This window comes from Synchiropus splendidus, chromosome 7 (assembly GCF_027744825.2).
Source record: "Synchiropus splendidus isolate RoL2022-P1 chromosome 7, RoL_Sspl_1.0, whole genome shotgun sequence".
In the NCBI taxonomy this organism is placed as follows: domain Eukaryota; kingdom Metazoa; phylum Chordata; class Actinopteri; order Syngnathiformes; family Callionymidae; genus Synchiropus; species Synchiropus splendidus.
Window position 1 is genome coordinate 20,414,252 of NC_071340.1, and position 22,273 is coordinate 20,436,524.

The 22,273-nt window shown below is 42.0% G+C and overlaps 1 protein-coding gene across 3 annotated transcripts; it reads right to left on the reverse strand.

Moving 5' to 3' along the window:
* Window positions 1-1,053: 1,053 nt before the first annotated feature.
* Window positions 1,054-22,210, reverse strand: mfsd3 (major facilitator superfamily domain containing 3). Of its 3 annotated transcripts, XM_053871711.1 has the most exons (7): window positions 22,113-22,210; window positions 21,588-21,744; window positions 20,949-21,131; window positions 11,072-11,219; window positions 7,875-7,975; window positions 6,060-6,169; window positions 1,054-3,618 (listed from the first exon to the last, which is right to left on the reverse strand). In XM_053871711.1, exons 2-7 carry the CDS (start codon window positions 21,652-21,654, stop codon window positions 3,412-3,414), a joined length of 816 nt encoding a protein of 271 aa, XP_053727686.1. In that variant the 5' UTR covers window positions 21,655-21,744; window positions 22,113-22,210; the 3' UTR covers window positions 1,054-3,411. The 3 variants fall into 3 exon arrangements, with proteins under 3 accessions (XP_053727686.1, XP_053727684.1, XP_053727685.1); XM_053871709.1 differs by having other exon boundaries at window positions 20,949-21,744; XM_053871710.1 differs by having other exon boundaries at window positions 20,949-21,744; window positions 22,125-22,193.
* Between the last annotated feature and the right edge of the window lie 63 nt (window positions 22,211-22,273).

A 22,273-nucleotide genomic window follows, 5' to 3' on the forward strand; every position in this document is an offset into this window, starting at 1 on the left:
GAGGAGACCAGACTCACGGCCAGCTCCGATTGTTAGGGGCTGAAACTTCAGAGCTGCGGACCATATATAAGTGATTCCTATCACAAAAATTGTAACGTCAAAGGTTCAAATTTGAGGTTGAAAAGATGATCGTGAGGAATTTCTGCCTTTCCAGAAAGTTTATCGCATACATGCATCATTTACATTATACTACATTTTTGGAGAGGGAGAAAAAACAAAACAAAATAAAAATTAAAAAATACTTGAAATATAAGAAACTAACTCCTCCGTGGGAGACAAGATGATCCATGACAGCAGGGAAGAAAAAAAAGAGCAACTATTTTAGAATATAAAGTCTGTACTGCTATTATTTTAATGACATAATTCTGTCTTCAATACCCAGGAAAAAAATAAAATGAAATAAAAATGGAAAAAAAAAGACTTGAAATATAAGAAACTAACTCCTCAATAGTACACAAGACGATCCAGGATTTAATTGATAATACTTTATGTCAGAATATAGATTCTGTACCTGTGTACTGTGGTATTATTTTAATGACATAATTTTCTGTCTTCAATACCCTGGAAAAAATTAAAATGAAATAAAAATGGAAAAAAAGACTTGAAATATAAGAAACTAACTCCTCAATAGTACACAAGACGATCCAGGATTTAATTGATAATACTTTATGTCAGAATATAAATTCTGTACCTGTGTACTGTGGTATTATTTTAATGACAAAATTCTTTATCCTATACAGTGAAAAAAAAAAAGAAAAATAAAAGAGAATAAAAATGCTAAAAATAAATACCTGAAATATAAGAAACTAACTCCTCCATGGTAAGAGGATCCATGATAGCGGAAAAAGAAGAAGGCTTTAACGGATACAGCTGCCTAAGTAGTAATAATAATAAATAAATATTTTTTTCATAATTTTAATGACATAATTCTTTTTCCAATATACTGGAGAAAAAATAAATAAATAAAAATGAAAAAATACTTTGATATATTAATAACAATAATATAAAAAAAAACCTTAAACTAATAGTAAGCTTTAACTAATACAACAGTCATAAATAATAATAGAATTAAAAATACATTGATTCAATAGTGCTATCCAAAATAAAACACAAACATTTCCAGTGTCATCGAAATCTACCTTGTCAACAGTTAATGTGTCACTAATAGCTGCTCGCTCAATGGAACAGTTCATAACAAACATGATATTGATGGTTTTTTTTTCATTCATGTGGCGTCCATATTTTATTGGTTCTTTCAAATATGTTTTAAATACATGACATGTGTTCCTCCGGCGCTTCACTGATCCTGGAAATGTGACTTTATTGAGCATTTATTGCTCATTGTTTACCTCAAAACATGTGAAACGTCACAGTATTTTCGTTTGAATGACAAATCATTCACAAAGCAAAGGTGGCTTTGTCTGTATTTTCCATACACCAAAGATGATGATATAAAAAGTATTGATAACACAGAGAATGTGTATTCAGCAAGAGGAGAAACAAAGACTGACACTGGTTTATTCACATGATGTACCTCCAAAAGGAGTTTGGAAGCGAACACGTTTCCTCCAAGTTTAAATGCTAAAATAACAATAACAAATAAATAACCAGAGTGACCGACGCAGCCTGGACTTGAGGAGCAGCGGCGAAGGAAACGCCCCGTCTTCAGTCCCGCCCAGGCTATACAAACATCCCTCCCATATAATGAGGCCTGGTGAGAAACTGTAAAGTGGAGGTGTATTCAGGGGCTGTGTAATCTGGCCTAATCCCCCTTCACAGCATTTGTTGTGTCATTAGAGCTGGATTGCTGCTGGATACTGTGACACATGCTCTATTCACTCCCGTCGCCTTCAGCCAGCGCCGCTCACAGCCAGTGTTGTGTTCACTGCCACTATAATCCGCGCTGGATTTTCAAAGGTGAGACGGTCCTTAAAGACAGAGCCTCGCCTCGGGGTGAGGGTGGGAGGGGCGGAGGAGCCAGTGACAACAGTCAAATATCAGAGGTCACGCAGACACAAAAACACACTCTGGCATTCACTCAGCAGCCTTTTAATGTGCGAGAGGACAGAGATAAAACACATGTGCTTAGCAACAAGTGCTGGATCAGTGATGTATCACCAGTGTTGAACCTTTATTTGTGCGGGCAAATTCCTGTGTGACAGCCACTCGGTCTCCACTCTTACGTTCAGTTAAAGGGGAGCTCACACCAGCGGAGAAGTGGCCTTCTGCTCTATAAATATATGAAACAGCAGGCTCATGTACAGTGCAGTCAACAGCTACTTTTCTAGTCTTTTTTTTCCATCAAAAGCAGTCTTCAATTACAGTAAGAAATAGTGCTACTTCATTAAATACTGCCTAAATAATCGCCTGTACTTACTAAATATTCACGTTTACTTAATGTGACGCTACAATTTTCAGTAATACAGTGTGTCATTTGTACAATTTTGGATAAGCGTGACACTATTTCTCACTCTCACTTCCAACCTCAACACAAGTGGAATGCAGCATCATCAACTTTTCAGTTTTATATACTTTGCAACTATATCTATGGTTTGGGAATCTTAGCAGTTATCACATTGGCTTAGTAGATACTTCAAAAGCTCCTGATACAGTCAATACATCTGTGTGTGTCTGTGGCGTTGAACACTTGCGATATGAGTTGTGGCTTGTGTAACTCAGCGGCTCAGTTTTTACTCTCAGCGAGTGCATCCTCAGCTGCTGTCGCACGAGGTAGTGGAGTAGCTGTAAACCATGAAACATTCACACACAGTGCACCTCATGGAAATTGCTCTTATTGCTGCTCAAACTCTAGTGAAGGCTCAGATGCTATTAAGACGTGTTGTCAGGAAACAGTTCTCCCGACGCAGAGGAAGTGTGTTCAAAGGTCAGCTCAGATTGACACTCTTTTCCGATGACAGACATGAGATTCAGTTTTCTTTCATAGGTAATTTGTACAATGCATAACAGAACACCATTTAGAAATTCAAAAATAGTTTGACTAAAAATAAAAACAATTTATTTTTCAAATAACTTGAAAAGGTGGAAAAAGAAGAAACAAATATATATGATGATACAATTATTGCAAGAAAATAAATACTTATGTCCCCTGATGAAAAGTCCCCTGATTTAAGTGTATTGAGCTAATTTTAAATAAAAAAAAAAAAGTTCACTGCCATCATCTTTAATGGCGGCTTTTCCTCTAGTCTACATTGCTAATACAAGTTTCATAGATATATGGCATCTTTTATGAGTCGGCCTTCAATATTCATAGCACTCAAGTAAGCACAAAGAAAGAGAGGAAAATGTGCAAATTCAAACCCAAGTTCTGATGGCTGATATCCTTCACACATGGCCATAAAAGTAAACGCATGTCAAGTGATGAAGCGTCAGAATCCACGTCGAGCACCGGAATCATTTGGGCGGCTCCTTGATCTGATGTTCCCTCAGCGCGCCGGTTAAGGTGGCTGTCCACACATGCAGAGCAGTGCCGGCGGAGAGGGTGAGGAAGAAGAGGAAGGACACCTGGAAGCCAAACGTGTCCACCACACCTCCAGCCAGAGCGCTGAAGGTGAGCTTACCCAGGACCTCCAGAGTGGCCAGGAAACTGTAGTGGGTCGCCTGCAGGAGAAGGACAAGAAGAGCATTTCAATCTGTGCTTTTTCTGCTTCACTTGGGTGTAAACATTTTTATTAGTTTATTCATTATATCCCAAATCCATGAGTATCAATAAAGTTTTGAAGTGAGACGTCACGTGAGACGCTCTGTTAGCTCTGTTAGCTCTGTGGTGCAGACAGTCTTTGGTGTTGTGGGTCCGACAAGGATCCCTCCCTCCATGGTTCTGTGGTGAAAGTGTGTGGTCAAGTTAGAGGTGCATCAGGTTTTAAAACAGCTGGAAGTTGCGCATGTGAGCGGCTTCTTGGCTGTGAGTGTGTGGGAAGAGGAGCGCCGCGCACCACAGCAGCGCTGCTTTGACTGACGGACAGATCAGCGCATCAACACACTGTAGCTCTTCAGTATAGTGTGTAGAAAGAATGTCAGTGAATCCATGTGATTTCCTCACTTTAGTTGTTCGTCAACACGTTCTAATTGTCATGATTTAATGTCATCATATCGCCCACCTCTATCTCCGGACAAATGAGGTGAAACTGGACCATTTTCCCACGGCACACCTGACACTCGCTCGCAACACCCCAGTTGAAAAACGTAAAAAACTATCATGCAAAACGCAAGTGATTGTGATGCAGGAAAACTGAGGTCAGATCAGAAGGAGACAGTGTGAGATCAGGACATGAGGCGATGGATAGAGGCCAAGTGAAGACAAGCATCTGATCTCTGCCCGGAGCTTTTTTCAAGGACAGCTAGAGGAGCGCTATAATAAGCTAACGCTACCTGGCCTCCTCCCTCATGCCCAAAAGCACTACAACTAGCACACAGAGCAGCTACAGCAACTCCACATCAATGTCACATATTCGTTTGTTATAGTCCCCCGCACAGTTTCTCACCAAGGACTCGATCATCCTGACTGCTTAATATTTGCAGTCTAGTTGGCGTGGAGTATCTGTGGAATGGCTGGTGCGGTGTTCTTCACCGAACACCCAGATCCTGCAGGAACACATCTAAGTGGAGAGCCTTTATCCTCAGCAACTTGTTTAACAGATTTGGTTTCTTTCTCCTGGGGATCCTTAACAAGCGCTCACACGATCAGCTTTCAGTCACTGGATAGCACCTTGCTCAATAGCAAACACGGAGACTCATGCTTCTCCTCCTTCGGCGCGTACAGACTTAAGCCAACCGTATATGTGTCATGAGAACGTCTTGAACTACTGGTTCTACGCTGCCAAACTAGCGATGGACAACCTTCCTTCCTTCCACTTTAAGAGTGACAGCAATTTAAATGATAATTTGTCACCTTCAGAGACTGACTGAGTGAATGGCTGCGCCGTCAACGACCACCTCCAGGCAAAGATGGCCCAGTTACGACGGGGACAAAAGGAGTTATGTCAAAGAGGAGAAAACCCAAAGAGGAGAAGAGAAAGTCGGTGAGGAAAGAAGGGCTAGAGAATGACAAAGAGGTGGAGGGTGGGCACTGGGGGTGGGGGGGCACATATGGAGAGTTCGGGGGACAAAAGCGAAAAGACTTTGTGAATAGAAAGTGGGTCTGCGACGGCTTTTGAAATTCTCCAGGTGGAAACAGCTGATGAGAAGTGACAGGCAGAGCAGGCGACAGGGGAATAAGTGATGGTAGGTGTGGTGTTTGGGAAGGTTCGGGATCTCCCTCTGAAGATCCTGCGGCCGGCAGCGGAAGTGACCTCATGCTGTTGAACCGCATGAATAAAGGGAGCCGTGGTGAGAATCACCAGCCAAAATCAAGACTGGATTAGTGGAACTCAAATTACGTTCCGGTGGATGCACGCGCCCTTGGCTCCCCTGTCAGGAAGTAATACCCTGTTGAGGGTATTTTTTACTTTGGTGGCATCATTGAAAAACGTCAGCACTCCGTTCAGACGCGTAACTTTGAGAGTTGCAGAGAACAGAAGTCCAATATCCTCACTTTGCCTCAGCAGGTCCCTTGCTTCATTGAATGCTACTCCACGTTTCCTCGTGGCCTCCGTGTAGTCTGGAAAAATGGATATCCACTTGTTGTTGTAATGAAGTGGATGTTTATTTGCTGTTTTCCGCATGACGTCCATCTTGTCAGTGAAGTAGTGGAATTTCACCACGATGTGTCTCTCTGCTTTGCCACTTGGTTCTGGACGAAGGCTTCTGTGTCCTCAGAGTGTAGTCCAGTCCCAGCGTATCTCGTAAACGTTTAGCCACCAGTCACTCCAAAACTGTCTTCCACACAGATAATTCTACAGCTCACGTCGCACACGCGTTTACATGCTCACCGGAAGTCGTGGTGAGAATCATCAGGGGAGGTGACTGAACACTGTTTAGTGCCACGGCAAAACTGCTCATGAATGAAGTGACCTCTGAGCTGGAGTAATTCTCATCATTATAGGTAAATAAATGTGTGTGGGGGGGGGGGGGGGGGGGGGGGTTTGGGCAGACAGCTTTACCTGAATGCTTTCCTCAGCTCTCTGTGTGCAGTGCATCATGGTCGTGAAGGTGAGCGTGGTGATGAGTCCCCCCAGAAAGTGCTGAATGCTCATGCTCAGGACGGCCATGGCTGAGGAAACAAAGTTGAGTCAGTCTAATTTGGAGGAACAGTGGCAGAGAAAATGGCTGAAAGAGACTTTTACAAGTAGGAAGGAGACAAAGCACATGGAGCTGATGAAAAGTCTCAGCTGCTTCCTCGCGCTCACCCCCAAAACACATGTAGCGAATCCTCTGAGGGGAAGCGGCGGAGCGCTGTTAGTGGGAAACACAGAGGAACCACAGAGCCGATCTGTCTGTGCTCCTGCTCGCACTGAATTATTCACTCAAGCCGCCAGAGTTTTTGCAGAATAAGACTCTTCAGTCAGCGACACCAGACTGTGGGAGTCACGCGGATAACGCCGACTGATCAGACTAGAATAGTGGCAAGCGGAGAGTTATCATGTAATATTGAAAATTCTCAAACTGAATGTTTTTCTGTTTTCTTTTTCTCACTTCGCGTTCCCTGAAATCTTTGTTCTGCGTATAGAGTGGAGGGGGGTCGGCCTCAACTTTCAGTCTGAGAGGACTGATCGGAGAAGAGAAACCTCCGGCAGAGATGAAGGGCAGGATCGCGGATCTCGGCTGCGCTGCGAGTGGCTGTGCAGCGGAGTCAGATGTGTCATTCACACGTTAACCACTGAACGTCTCTGGTGAGGAAGTTGTCAATCACAACACGCTAAATAATCCACTCATTTGGGGGAAGACTTTTGTCTAAAAAACCAGTAAATTCTGTGGTATTGCCAGTCCAACATATATGTCTGGATGGGTAGCAATCTGCCTGAGATATCTATCACTAAACTATGCAGGAGTTCCTGTGAGTGCAACCAGATTTCCCTTGGTAAGTACAGCAAGTTTAACTTCTGTAAAGTTGTTTGCAACAAATACTAACTGACCACAAGCAGACAGTTCAAAGAACTCATTCACCCATAATTCAGATTCTAAGGGCTAAATGACTTGGCGGGGAAGTTGTCAACAACTCTGCAACCAGATTTAAACATGTCTTGAAGCAAGGAAAATGCTCTATTGTTAAGTGATTCCTGACAATTTTTTGCTATCAAGTTACATACCTGCCAGCCAGTCTGACGGAACAGACTTGCTCAGGACAAAAAAATATGTCTCGGTAATATCTAGGTTTGCAGATGCCACAGCAGCACAACAGAGTTTCAGGGGGAGAAAAGACGGATGCCGGACGACAAACTAATAATGTATTTAAAATCAGATAATCATTTCAGGTCCTCCCCAGGACTTTTTTCCCAGCACATGCGGTGTCTCCGATTGTGGCATGGCGGCCGTGATGAGTTTGGCAGCAGGGATGACAACAGCAGCACACCTTGTACATCCTTCACAGTCCTCCTTTAGGTTGAGGAGTGGCTGACATTACAAGTCACCCTTCGCTGCATGGCGACAAAAACTCCCTCTACTGGGATTAAAATCACAGTGTCAGGGGGCCCTATGCTTCTAAAACACTGGGGAGATCCTCGATTTAGTCTTCCTCTTCTTCTTTCTCCTCATACGTCTCAATGTCCAGACCAACTGCCCTCCATAACATTACCTCCAAACCTGTGCCACTGACTTCCTCGCCTCTACTTCCTGTCCACCTAAGCATCTTCAACTCTGTCACTTCTAACTCTGCTCCTTGTCTTTGTGTCAGAGCGGCTGTCTCTAAACCAAACCAGGCCTCACTTATTAGTGAGCACTTAACTTTAAGACTGGCGTATTTCAACAGCCACACTCACCTTTCATTAGCGGCGAAGGTTCCAGCACAGTGAGCAGGGAACTCTGGAACACCATGCTGATGGTTCTCAACACAAACACACGTCGCATCAGCGAGCCGATGCTAGGAGACGCCAAACACAAGGAGATGATCAATAACACATGGCATTGATTCATTTTGTGAGTTTCTTTTGAGTCCACCAACATCAGCATGCACACACTTGTTTGTATTTCGGTCCTTGTGGGGACATTATAAGATTTCTCATTGCCATAACCTTTTCCCCAGCCTCTAACCCTAAACCTCACCATCCAAAACATGTGGCTAACCTTAACCAGGACTCTGAACCGATGTGTAATGGCCCAGTTATTTTGAAGTCTTGAACCTCACCTAACCAAACTAAAACCTAATTGTAATAACCAAAGTATTTTGTAGTTTTTAACCCTCAAACTGAGGCTTCACAAAGATAGAAGTACAAGAAAACACACACACGTTTGTATTGCTATCCCTGTGGGGACATTGTGAGGTTTCTCATTGACATAATGCTTTCCCCAGCCTCTCGTCCTAAACCTAACCATCCAAAACACATGGCAAATCTTAGCCATGACTCAGAACCAAACTTAAACCAAATTGAGGTTTAGACCTGTGGGGACCTTTTGCAGAAGACATAAGGTCCCGATGAAGACATAAGGTCCCCACGAAGACATAAGGTCCCCAAGAGGATAGTGTGTTGTCAGGAATTGGTCCTGACAACAGACACACACACACACGCCCTCACGCGCACACACACACACACACATGCCCTCACACACACGCACGTGCTGAAGTAAACAAGTCCCCAGACACTAATTGATTCCCTGTTAAGGTGAGAGAATCATCCCCCTCTGGGTTTGGTTCGTGACGTGATCAATAACCTGAGGAATCCGCAGCATGAGCCTGATAATTAATCACTGATAGCTCACACTTACACACACACTGTTGCGTGACATTAGGGATTAATGCCAATCACCCAGAGGATACCTGCCACTCAAAGGGCTGAGAGTGTTTGTTTATATTCCTGCATGTAATTACTGTTGTACTTAAGTGTCGGGGAAAAAAAAAACAGTGGGGTAGAAGACAACTGTGACTGAAAGAGTCTCAGGGAGCTGATCAACGACTCAGTTGAACACAGTGGGGGAAAAAAAAAAAGAAACAAAAACACACACATGTTTGTATCTCGGTCCTTGTGAGGACCTCTCATTATCAAAATGGATTCCCCAGCCTCCCACCCTACACCTAACCATCCAAAAGAAACGGCAGCCTCAACCATGACCTAGTTATTTTGAAGTTTTCATCCTCAAATCGGGGCTTTACCTTTTGGGGACCGGGCAAAAATGTCCCCACAAAAGCATAAGGTCCCCACCACAAGGAGGTGTTTGAACTGAAATACCATTGGAAAAAACAACATACTTGAGAATATGTTTGTACCTTCATGCAAGGTTTTTGTCAAAGCTGGTTTCACTCATGCAGTTTTGATTTTGCCCTTTAGATTTTCATTAATATTGAGTGCTTTTGTTTGACTTATGATCCAGATACAATCGTATCATCATGCGTATCGGATCATGAGGTTCTTGCCAACATTCACCCCACCTAACACATGTCCATCAGGACACCAAATGTATTCAGACTCTCCTCCGCCCCCCAAAAAAAAAGGTTGTGACACACAAAACACCTGTTTATCTTCGACTTCCAACTGAAGATTTCTAAAGGATGCGTATAGGTCGCACTTGTACTTTTCTAAGACCAAAATCTGAGCCATATTAATGAGTAATTGTGTTTTAGTTGGTCACCAAAGAGTATCCAAAGGAAATTGACATTGACATACATTTGCCATTCTGCAGAAGGAATTCTCAATGACTAGATGGTTAATGCTTCACTGGAATAGAGCGTGAGTTTTACTTTACATCACTTTTCTGGTTCGGATTTGATCAAACAACATTTCCATGAGCAAGATTCAAAGAAAGCCAAGTTTTTACATGAAGTACCTTACAACCTTCCTGGACCTCCTCCATCCCTCTCCTCTTCCTCGATACCTTGCTACAGGAAAACCAATCCGGCATCATTCACATGCTAAACACTTTCTCCTCACTGCCTCTCCTGTGAGCCTCCTCTCAATGACAGCCATTCATATCGCCGTCTTGAGAGATGCTGAGGGGGGTGCGAGTGTGAGAAAGAGAAGCCGCCTGGACGCCACCACACACGGGCCGGGCCCAGATAAGAATAGTTGCCGTCTCAGGTTGCCAGTTCTGTTCGTAAAGAGGATCACCGAGCACTCAGCCGTTTTATATCAATGGAGGAAAACCCTTGCCTAAGATATAAGGTGGGACTGAGTTGGACTAACCTTTGTGTGTGAGCGTGGCATAAACAGTTTGAGGGGATCTGAGAGGACTATATTAGCATTTCCTTTAAACTCCAGGCAGAGCAGCGTTTGCACGTTGGTGCCTGCCGAGCTGTGAAACAATCCCTAATACAATCACTGATGTTGCACTTCTCTCGTGGAAGCTTATCTAGTAAACACTTAAAAGGCCACGCAGCATATTCCTCCAGACTGCAAGAAGAGAAAGACAGGTATAGACAGAAATACCAAAATAGCTTTAGACGGCACTTTCCATTCAAGAGCTGTTTTATCTTCCGTGTCACTTCATGAAAGGAGTCAAAGCAGATTGCTGCAAGTAAACGGTGAGTTGTGGATATGAAAGCATAGCAGATACAGAAGTGCCTTTTTTTCTTTAACAGTCCACATCAGGACATCAATTAAACTACAAGCCTTTTCTTCAGTCTGTGATTACGAAGCAGATAAACAAGAAACAAAGTATAGTGAGAGAGCAGCGATACAATGTAACATAAAGGTGTTGCTCTTGTTTATAGTCAGCTACTGACCATAATGTGGCAGCTTATGCAACTACTGAAGAAATAATGGAGGTTAATGGTGGTCCATGAGAATGTGTGACTCTGTTTATGTTGCCATTGTTTTTGCACTGTCAAGTCTTCTGCTCCCAGTACCCTCAAACTAAGCACCCGAAATATTTCCAAACACACACACAGTCGCACCAAGTGCAGTAAAGAGCACAGAAAATATTTGTAAATAAAAAGTTTATCCAAATATTTTCATATATATAAAAAAACATATACTCAATTAATGCAACAGATGTTTTCTTACAACTTTATTGACCAAGAAAGTACCTGAACTGGGCGAGCAGCAACCCTCCCAAGGAGGAGCCACAGATGGAGAAGCCCATAGCGACGACACCATTCCAGAAGCCGAGCTCCCTGGCTGTCATGTGATGATCCAACAGGAAGAGAGGAAACATGGTCACTGCTCCCTGCTCACCTAGGAGGACAGGATGGAAAGGAAGCCAGAGAATGAAAACCATTAAAAATGCAAAAGATGCATAATGAAACACTGAAACATTTGATTTGGCTTTGCCACCATATTTTACACTCACCACTCGACATCACTCCCTCACTCAGATTAAAGGGGCCCTACTACACTTGCTTACGACACTATTAGCATGAATAGTCAAATTTAAAAATAACAAATATGTTTCCTACACAAACCATTTGCAGACAGTTCTGGGTATGTAATTCAGGAGTGACATCTCAAACCGTAAACAGCCAAGGAACATGGGATAGATGACACACAGCATTGGTGACTTCATGGAGAAACTTTCTTACTATGATGTAACATGGTTTCGACATTGCTCTAAGTTATGCTAAATGTAGCCACTAACATCTTGCGAAGATGATACATCAATTAGTTTTGTTTTTATTGACAACTGATTGATATTTTTGATGTTTATCCACTTTTGTAGTCCTTAGCAGTCTTTCAATGTAACTGCCATTTTGTAAACTTTAACTTTAACTCGATAAAAAGTACAGGAATTTCAATTTCTAGTTTGATACATAACTGAAGGTCTTCCATCAGAAGCAAAGGACTGAATTACATTTGTATTTCTGAGTAGTTTCAGCCAGCTTATTTCCTATTTTGGACATGTTCTCCATCAGCGTTTTTTTTTTGTTAATCACTATAAATGAAAATAAAGTTATGACTCACAAATGATGGGGTGGGATGTAAAAATATCTAACCTCCGTGTTAATTCTAAATCAAGTTTCCTTTTGATTCCACAGTTTGTTCTCAGGTATGGAGAACGTATTATTCAGCAGTTGGGATAAACACGTTTCCTCATTAGCGGTCGTGACTAAAATATCCAGGATGCTCTGTCAGACTGGTGGTGTTGTTCTGGTCTGAGATCAGGTGAAAACAAAGCCTGTGACATGTGATTCACCCCATTTCACATGCAAATATTCACTTCCACAAAGATCTCTTGCTACGTTTATTCATCCTTTTTTCGTTAATTTGACAAGTGCCAGCATGTCTGACTAAGCATCGCTGATTGTGCCTTTTACAGTAGAAATGAAAGACGCCTCCACAAAGAATGTGTCTGCGTACTTCAGTCTGATGAGGATGCTGTTTGCAACAAGGTGGTTTTCCTGAAATGACGACTGGTGAATCAGAAAACTGCACACTCGACACACCTAGACCTATTCCTGGAAAGTGTCAATAATAGATAATGACAAGGAAAATAAACCCTCAGTCACTTTATCAAACGGAGGCCTAGCACGACACAACAAAGGACAAAAAAACTTCCAAAGATGAATCAGACTGCTCAAAGACCTTTCAGTCAAAATGAAAAGTTGCTGTCAGGCGGCATGACTTTCTCTGTGTGGTGTTGTGCGTGAGGGTAATGTTCTGCTGAACACTACAGTAAAATATTCAGTGGCGCCGACGATACGCCATTATTATATTAATGGAGACCGACTTCAGAAAGACAGTGGGACCAAGGAGCGCGCGTGAGTGACAGCTCAGCTCCCAGATTGCTGTCAAAAGACGAGGCAACATAACCGACGACTCACTCACTCACTCAGTCAGCCAGGAGACAAACAAAAATAGAGGAAGAGAAGAGAAGAAAGATGAAACAGACTCCAGTGGAAAAAAAAAAGACACAATAAAGAGAACACTGAGAAGCTCCCGGTGATTGGGGGGTGCAGCAACCGAAACAAGAGTGTCACCGATGTGTGTGACAACTCGGCAACACCAAGGAGAAGGGAATGTGAATTCTTGGCGTAGGAAACACTTGTTCTCCTCTCACTCTTGTCATTTGTGTTTCAGTGATGGCAGTTTACAAGCACGGCAGTCAAACCCAAGTTCGCAGAAAACATTCATGCAGGTACTTTGTTATCATTTAGGATTACTTGTACATTTTCCCCTTCTCTCTCACTGATACTGCATGTTACTGTTTATGCACGACTTAAAGGTATGGAACTCCATGCAGTGCGTTCTCATCATGAGCTCTTAAAAACCGTATTCACTGATATTTGTTCTGTTCTGTAGAGCGATAGCAATAACAAAACGAAAACTGCAACGGCATAATCAGGAACGTCGCACCACGACAGGCTGACATCAAGTGGACCGCCTTTATACCTCGACCAACAAAGGTAACCAACCACAAAAAAGAAAAAACAAACCAAAAGATGATAAAAAAGAAAACATGTCAGCAAAAAGTTCAACGAGTGTGTTCGTAAAGTATTTGACAGTTTCGTCCAAGCAAGAATCAGGAAAGTTTACAGCCTGTTGACTGGCTGACGTTGACAAGCTAACAGCTATATACCATAATCGTACATATATATAAATTGCGTCATTTTTTTTACACCACCACATTAATTTGCTGTTGAGTAAAAATTGATGACAGCAACAATTCTGCCGTAAGATCGGTCAAAACTGTAGCTAATTTCAAAATCAGAATCAGAAAAACGTAATTAATCCTGAAGGAAATTTTGTTTGTAACATGCTCCATAAACAGCAAAAAATAAATACAAAATGCAAAATACAAAATATTGTGTTTAACAGAGAGTGTAGGAAAGAGGAAAACAAGGCTATGCACATCGTGCAAATTTTACATGGATGAATTGTGCAGTTTTATTGCCACAGGTAGAAAGGACCTCATGTGGCGCTCAGCATTTGAGATGGGTCGTCTCAGTCTATTGGTCCATGAGCTTCTGTGTTGGACCAGGAGCTGATGGAGGGGGTGAGTGATGTTGTCCAGGATGCTCCTTAGTTTCAGGAGCATCCTTGTCTCAGCAACTGTCTCAAAGGAGTCCAGTTTCACCCCCACCACATCACCATCTTTGCCGATGAGTCTGTTGAGTCTGTTAGTGCCTGCAACCATTAATCTGCTGCCCCAGCAAACAGAATTGCACTGGACACCATTGACTCATAAAACATCCTCAGCATCGTCCCGCAGATGTTGAAGGACCTGAGCCTCACAGGAAGTGGAGACAGCTTTGTCCTAACAATATAAAACAAATTACAATATAATACAATATAAATATATTTAAGTTTTCCTCAAGTGTCCTATTGTGTTGGAATATTGAGCATGAAGTAAGTCTATATGATTTATCAAAGTGAACTTGTCTACAAGTGCTTCGCATTTTAACACTGAGGTGGATTGAGAAACAACTGCATTTGTAATGCAAATAAATTCACTAAATGGCATCAGGAACATGGAACAAAATGGCCTATGATGTGCGGATAAAACCGCAGGACCTGTCTCTCCCCTGGTGCCAGCGTCGCCTCAACAGGTCAATGTAATTTGAGATAGGGGTGTAAGAAAATATCAATTTGCTTAAATATTGTGATACTTAATTGCGCAATACTGTTCTGATATTTTTGAAATATCACAATACTTGATTGCTAGATATAGTCTTGATATTTTAAGATGTCTATATCAATATGTAATGCACTTAGACAGTTGCTGCTGCACTTGTGACATCTTTAATGCTTTTTTTTTCCTTTTGTACACTGCATTTATTTTTTTAAAGGGAGCGATTCATCCCTCTGCTGGACTGCAAAATTTAACTGAACATCAGTTAATATAATAATAAACTTTCATCCACATAAGATTTTACTGCACTATATGGTTTTCCCCCTTAAAATAATGGCTCTGAATTTACAGTATCGCAATATATCACAATATATCGCAACGTATCGCATCACCAGTCCTGCATTGAGATTTATATCGTATCGCAAGACACCTGCCAATACAGGAGAGAGCCCTGATTTATTGTTTCTGTTTTCTTTTAATAGCTGGTGGTGGTTTTAACTGGGTTGGTGGGGCCCCGAACTTCCTGTCCCCCAAGGAAAACGCCCTACCCGAGCATCATGGTTTAGTCTTGCAGCATTACCTGTTTTATCAAGACATTAAAACTTGAGAAAATCATATCTTTCTCTGAAATTTCCCATATTTTTGGTCCAAACCAGATACAGGTGTCGAGACCAAGCTGCCCAGAAGCCGGTTCTTCATTCTACTTTATTACCATTAAAGAGTTTTTCTGAGCAAAATTAACAAACAATGGGAAATTCCTAAAACAAACATCAGCAGTTGTCGCTTATATTTTTGTCGACTCCTTCAGGCTTGTGGAAAATAATTCATTTAATTGTGACAAGCCGACACAGTGTAACAAACAAACCTTGCAAATAGCTGGATGTCAACCGAGCGCTGTATCGTTACGGATATCTGTGTCTGTCTGTTACAAGTTGTATCAAATCTGCTGAAGCCACATTAGCAATAACAAGGTAAACATTGGCAGCGGTGGTACCCATGATGCCCGGGTTGTTTACCCGTGGCTGCTCGCTCCTGTGCACATCTGCATGTTTAGCTCGGAGCTCAGTGCTTTCAGCGTCCTGCCTTCAACTAATTATTTCTTTAAAGACTGGAGTTGGAGAGGAGGCGGGGGAGCGCGTGCAGACAAACACAACCAGGCTGATTATTCCTTTCTATAAATATTCTCAAAGCACCAATTGTCCATTTCAGCAGGGATTTCATTAGACATCCGCCAAGATTAAACAAGCAGGAGTCGAGGGGAAAGAGAAAAGAGTGGAACAAGAGAAAGCAGCGAGAAAAGGAAGGCCCGTGTGTCTCCAAAAAGAAAATTAGAAAAGGAGAGGGGGAAAAAAGAGAGAGGTGGATGGCAAAAATGCACTACAGTGCAAAAATTGACAATTATAAGAGAGCAGGCGGGGATGGGGACATTAGAGGACGGAGATGGGGAAGGAGAGAGAGTGGCAAAGCCTTTGTTGCTGAGGAAGTTGATGGAAAAAAAAGTCAAGTTGGTTTGGTTCAAATCACAAAGTTTGTGTGATTGCTATGACAGCCACTCTTTACTTGGTGAAGCAGCTATGTTGCGGACATCTTTATTAATCCAGCAACATGTCTGATGCCACATAAGAAAAGAAGAAAACATCGGACAGTGGATGGAAAGTAATCGGTAGAGGTTACAAAGGGGCATCACAGCGGTCAGTTCCTTGACCATTCTAGTACTCAGAAAAGGTGTTGGCAATCTCTGAGTAATGATAATTATATATTTTTTATTAATTAATTATTTTAAAAACTTTGAATAATTATTAATCATAATTAATTTAATTTAATTGAACAGTTTGCTCTCCAGACAACAAGGAACCTATGTGCAGGAGTGCCTGGTCCACTGATCTCACTGATGCACAAGACACGTGGCAGCTAAGATGATAACAACAACAACAAACATGGAGGAATCCCTGAACAAATGCTTTTGTTTGCTTTGTTTTTCGCTACACAATGGCCAGAGTTTCCACTACACTGCATGTATTTGAAATTCTTATTATTTGAAATAAATATTTTCAAGACATTAAAAGAGCTTCAGTTTAAATAAGATTCTATAAGAACTTGAATATAGCCACCATCGTGATTCATTTTGCTATTGTCAAACTGATGCAAAATAATATTTTGTTGTTTAAATGTTTGTATGGGTCCATCATTTGATTCAGTAATAACCAAATTCATTCAAATTGAAAAATTTGGCTTCTTGTGGCAAATATTCTTATGCCATTAAACTGCAATTAATTGAGATTAATTCATCACAAATTCTAGATTTTTTTTAAACAAGTCCCACCCCTAATATTTTTTAAATAAATCTGTAACTTGTATGTATCATGGAGGCAACTGGGGAGATCCAGGACTCTAAACTAGAAGTGTGAAATGTTTTTCCAGTGACCCTGAAGGAAGTAGATGGAGATCCATAGTAGACATGTTTGCCTTATTAAATCACCAACAGCATTGACCAGCTTTACCTTGTAGCCTTAAATCCATTTTGTAAACACATCACACTTTGCATCGATTCAAATGAGAAACTAAAAAAAATGCAAAACTGCTTTGTAAACACTTTTGAAATGAAATTTGTTAATTATCACGTGCTATGAAAAATATCGACAGAGCGTTAATCCAGTGAGATTAGATGAGAGTTAAGATTAGATGTCCAGAGTGGATGTGTGTGTTTGGGTGCAGTGAGAGGGGGCTGGGTGTTACGGGGGGATCAGAGGAGGATAAGGGTGAGACGAGGGTGAGAGGTCGGTGAGGACAGTGGGGTCAAATCGTCCTGCCCATGCTGCAGATTAGACAACAACTCCAGCAAGTGCACTGAGGACACACGCACACACGCGCAATAACGACATCATCATCCCGACAGGCGGTCGGTAAGCAGAGACAGCTTCATACATACTACATGTTGGAAAACACATACGACTCCTCCCCCTTCACCTGCAACTAACTGTTGCATGACCACTAGGTCTGTCACACAAACCCGCTCCTTCACAGCCATTCAGATGTCAAGGAGTTCTCTCTGGCCCTCAGGGTTTAGGGACCTGGGAAAATTCGCTCCTACATTTTTTTCATCTTCTGAAACCAAGGTGACTCACAAGGTTTCTCTCTGGATACATGCGTGTGGTCAAAATGGTCACAAACTAAAAACCATTAAATGTGTTGAATAACAACTGCGGTATTTTGTTAATATTTAATTCATAACAACATGGTTTTAGTCTGGTCCCTTTTGGAGGAGAGCCTTCTTCATCTCAATGAACTTGATGATTTAATAGCGAGCTTTAATAGAAATAAAACTACAACTGTAACAAATCAGTATTTTTGCCTGACAGTAATAACAATGTACAGAAGATATTTAGAAAAATCATACTGAAGTCATCATGAACAACGCCAAGGAGTAACAGGAAAACATAAACATAATCTATTGATGTGATTAAAAAAATAAGAATTGAAAATAAGGCAATAGCTTAAACAGATTTCCATACTACTAGTTAACAAAGTTTTAATAATATTTCTTGCACATTAGGATTAAATTGGGTAACATGATCCTTATTGGTTATTTATCATTACATTTCGTACCAAAAAGTACAAAAAAATGTTCAATGGTGAAGATACTTTATGGATGCCTTGTTAAGTCAGCACCACGAAACGGTCTAAACTAAACTGTGTCTGACACATTTATCACTCCAACTATGGCTAGTCCCACTTCAGAACACAGAGATTTGTTTCTGCCGAGAGTTATTTTTACATGTACATAAAAATGTTAAGCATGGTCAGGATCAGCACCTCAGGTGTGACACCATGCTCTGTTCTACCAGTGGCATTAGTCACCATCTAGCCATATTTTTCATTGGTGACCTGGATGGTGAACCTCAACTAATGAAGCATTGTTGCATCCACTTTTATACATATTCATGATATCAAACAAAAATGTATAAAGGACACCCAAATAAGGGGAAGTTAAAAGCGTGAAATCACCAGCAGCCTTTATTATCTCTTTTGACTGTGTGGATAAATGCATTTATTTCTTCGGCCTGTGCTGTTGGGGCACCATGTGGTGGTTGTTCATTAATTCATTCCCTCCATCAGCTTCCTCCTCTTTCCCCTCTGGAAAATGCCCTCCACCCTCTTTAAGTTTTTCCCCTCACTCACTTTTCTCTACCTTCCCCCCACAAACCACATGGAAGGAGTCTGTATTCTGGCTTGAAATGAATTAAATTACTCAAAATACCTTTGATTTTTAACAGACAAAACATCTACCTTTGCAGAAAGACCAGACGTGTGGTGAAGTTATGATGATCTACTCCTAAAATATGATGAAAAAAGAGATGTTCCAAAGCATTCCAACACATTGATAAAAGAGTACAACATTTAAATATGAGAGCTACTATATATGTGTAACTGAAGTATACATATAACTGCTGTAACATTCTAAAAGCTGTTGACAAAGCCTTGACAACACTGAGTCTATTTCTCAGTCTTCCAACAGAGCGCCACCTTCCCGCGACAGACACTAATCGTCATAAGCCTGGATTCATGCACATTCACACTTGTGAACTCAATCTGAAACTAACTGAGATGTAGTGACACAAACGCTCCTAATTCAAAGGCACTTGGTGAGCAGTTAAATTGTTTCACTCATGCTGTTTAATTGTAATGATTAACACTCCAGTCTAATATTTGAAGAGATACTAAGTATAAACTTCAATTGCTCCCTGTTTTTGTTTTTCTTTTAAAGATCTTTTAAAGGTTAATTTACCTGAAGCAAGGAGGACATTTGAATATCACCACTTGACAAACAGCTGCTAAGCAAACCAGTGCTAAACTCCCCTTCACTTTCCATCCTCCTCGTAAGTCTAACCAGACAAGCATCCCATCATGCCTGTGGGCTCAGATGGCAGAGGGGTCAGAGTTCAGATGGAAGGCGCTTTATGATGGAGCACTGTGGCTGGACATGGCGCAGACCACGGGTTCATTAGGGAGAGGGATGTGTGTTTGTAAGTATTCGCCTGCCATTTGTGTCCAAAACAGGGAGGGGGCATCACCAGTCTCACCAGATTCACCCGCACACACACACACACACACACACCCGCACACACCCCGTGCACAAAAACAATACTGTCTCACATAGGCAATTACGCCGGGACATCCCGGTCTCATTTCAAATATTACACAACAAGTCTTCCTTGCAAGGGCGGTACATTATTTGGGCCAGTGTGACAGCAAACAAATGATGACACAGACACACAATCTACAAGAAGAAAAAAAGATATTGCAAATCACAAATGATTATCAGCAGCATCATTCACGGACTGTGTTTAAGTGCAAGGGAGAGAGTGCTGCGAGACAGAAGGGGGGTGCTCCCTAGACAGATTAGGGGCTCCAGCCAGCCTTCAGATTTTGTCTAGTAGTGTTGTCTGCTGGGCCTCATCCGATTACAGAACCACCCTCATCACATACAAACACTCACGACTTAAAAACAAAGGCATATAGATCAACGTACATGCGCACGTCCATGATATGCATATGTGTGGAGACAATTATATTTCCACCACCCACATACACAAGCACTGTGATGCACCCTCTTGCATTTCAGCACTGCAGACACAAAGAGTCTAATCCCGTCATAATCCCCTTCTGCTACCAAACACCAAACTCCTGGTCATATTAACTCTCTCCCACACACAAACACAAACGGCGCCGCTTCATCTACAGTACATTTACTTTTAGATCCTTTTTTTTTTTTCTTTTTTGGAAATGAATCATTGCTGCGACAATGGGTGAAATGCAACCAACTGTACTTGTTGTACTACTTTTCAGAATTTGAAACTTTAAGAAGGAGACATCAGTGGCAACCAAGGAACGAACGTATTGGTCACAACTAACTTTTTCGATTTACGTATACGGCAACAGAGACATCTAGTGGCTAACAGGTGCTATGACTATTTTTACACAGTAGTATTGAGTCAGGGGTCACAACAACAACCCTAGCGCACATTAACCTCCTCTTTAATGCAGTTGCGACATTAAAATATCTTGATTTTAAATTTCACAGCATGAGAGAAGGATGTGTGTGGTCAGCGAGCATGTGTCAAAGATAATTTAAGATAACTTGGCACTGCCTCTTCATCTTATTTGATTTTAAAAATGGGTGAAAAAGACGTAAGATGACCATATTTTTCATACTGTACATTTAAATGGTATATAGAGCACTTGAGCATAAAATTAAAATTACATTAAAACACGACTAGGATGTGTTATTTTATTTTTAAAATGTTGCTAATTATAATCCTAGTAAAAACCTGATGCCTTATGAATACAAGGCATATGACTGTATATTTGTAGGGACATCGATCATGTGCTTGACTCACCGAGTTTGTATGTGAGCACATACAGGACCGTCCAGGTGGTTCCAGGGACAGCCAGTAGCTTGCGCCACACCGTCCACGGTCTCATAGCATCAGATGTTTGTCCGCGTCTGCTGCCATCTGTTTGCTGGACCTTAATAGCTTCATCGTCCAGCACTGGGGCCCCCCACACAAAGAGTGCAACACCTGCATACACGAACGTCAGCAGCATGAACATCCAACTCCATCCCGCCACGTCGATCACCGCCAGCAGTCCTCCTCCCGCGAACACAGATCCAGCTTTATAGCCCACAACTTGGGCGGTGTTACCCAGGCCCAGCTCCCCACGACCTTTCAGCAGCCCCACTGCTGCACCATCGACAGCGATATCCTGAACAGAGGCCAGAGTATTCATGGCCAGCAGGGTCCCAGCCACCCCCCAGATATGCGCCTCTGGAGCCAGGGCCGCACTGGAGAGACATGTTAGTGCCAATCCTGACACCGTTGCTACCAGCCAGCGACGCTTGGTGGCCACCCGGTCCACCAAGGGGGCCCAGAGAACCTTGAGAACCCAGGGAAAATAGAGGATCTTGGTCAAACCGATGCGGGTCAGAGAATGCCCGGCCCCGCGCAGGTAGACTGGAAGCAAGGAAGACTGGAGACCATAGGGGATGCCTTGGACGAAGTACAGCAGGCCCAAGAAGACCAGTTTATCATTCATGATCCACATCAGAAGATGAATAGTGATGGACAGTGGGGGTTCACTGGTCAGGTCATTGTAGAGTTCGCAGGGGTTTTGCAAACAGATGACTCCTCGGCTCTGGAATGACAAATGCATGTGGATGAAATGAAACTCCTCTTTTGATCTAACACAAACCCATTCAACCCTTCACTGATCTGTCAGTTTGCTATCAGGTCACCTGAATGCTAACGTTAGCTTCCCGGTTTACTGCAGTAGAAACGCAAACGCTGTCTTATTTGCACGTGACTGACAAGTGTTTATAAGCTTTAAAAGCACTCGGAGAAGCATTTGACACCACGTTTTAGTCGAAGTGACAGTAATACAGCTGCTGTTACCAGCTAATAGCTCACAGTATATTGTCGAGCTAAAGCAGGTATTAGTTTGTGTCATTAGACGAAGCTATTTTTCTTGTACAACCATGACAATAGTATCATAACTTGTTTTACCTCAATACGTACTGTGAAATCACGTGTGGTTATCTGAACGCTGTGAAACTGCAAACTTAGCACTGCTTGTTTATAGTCGTGGCCGGGCGGCACTGAGGGTTGCCAGACCTTTCATTACAATCCCCCGTTTTAAACATATAAATAACTAAATATGATATTCT

Bases quoted from the DNA above. Each gene is read 5' to 3' on its own strand.
- mfsd3 (XM_053871709.1), bottom strand. From the start codon at position 21,654: ATGTGGATCATGAATGATAAACTGGTCTTCTTGGGCCTGCTGTACTTC. The intron at 7,976-11,071 runs GTACTTTCTTGG...GGCGTCTCCTAG, and splicing joins TTGCTGCTCGCCCAGTTCAG to CATCGGCTCGCTGATGCGAC. The intron at 3,619-6,059 runs GTAAAGCTGTCT...CTTCTCCTGCAG, and splicing joins GAGCTGAGGAAAGCATTCAG to GCGACCCACTACAGTTTCCT.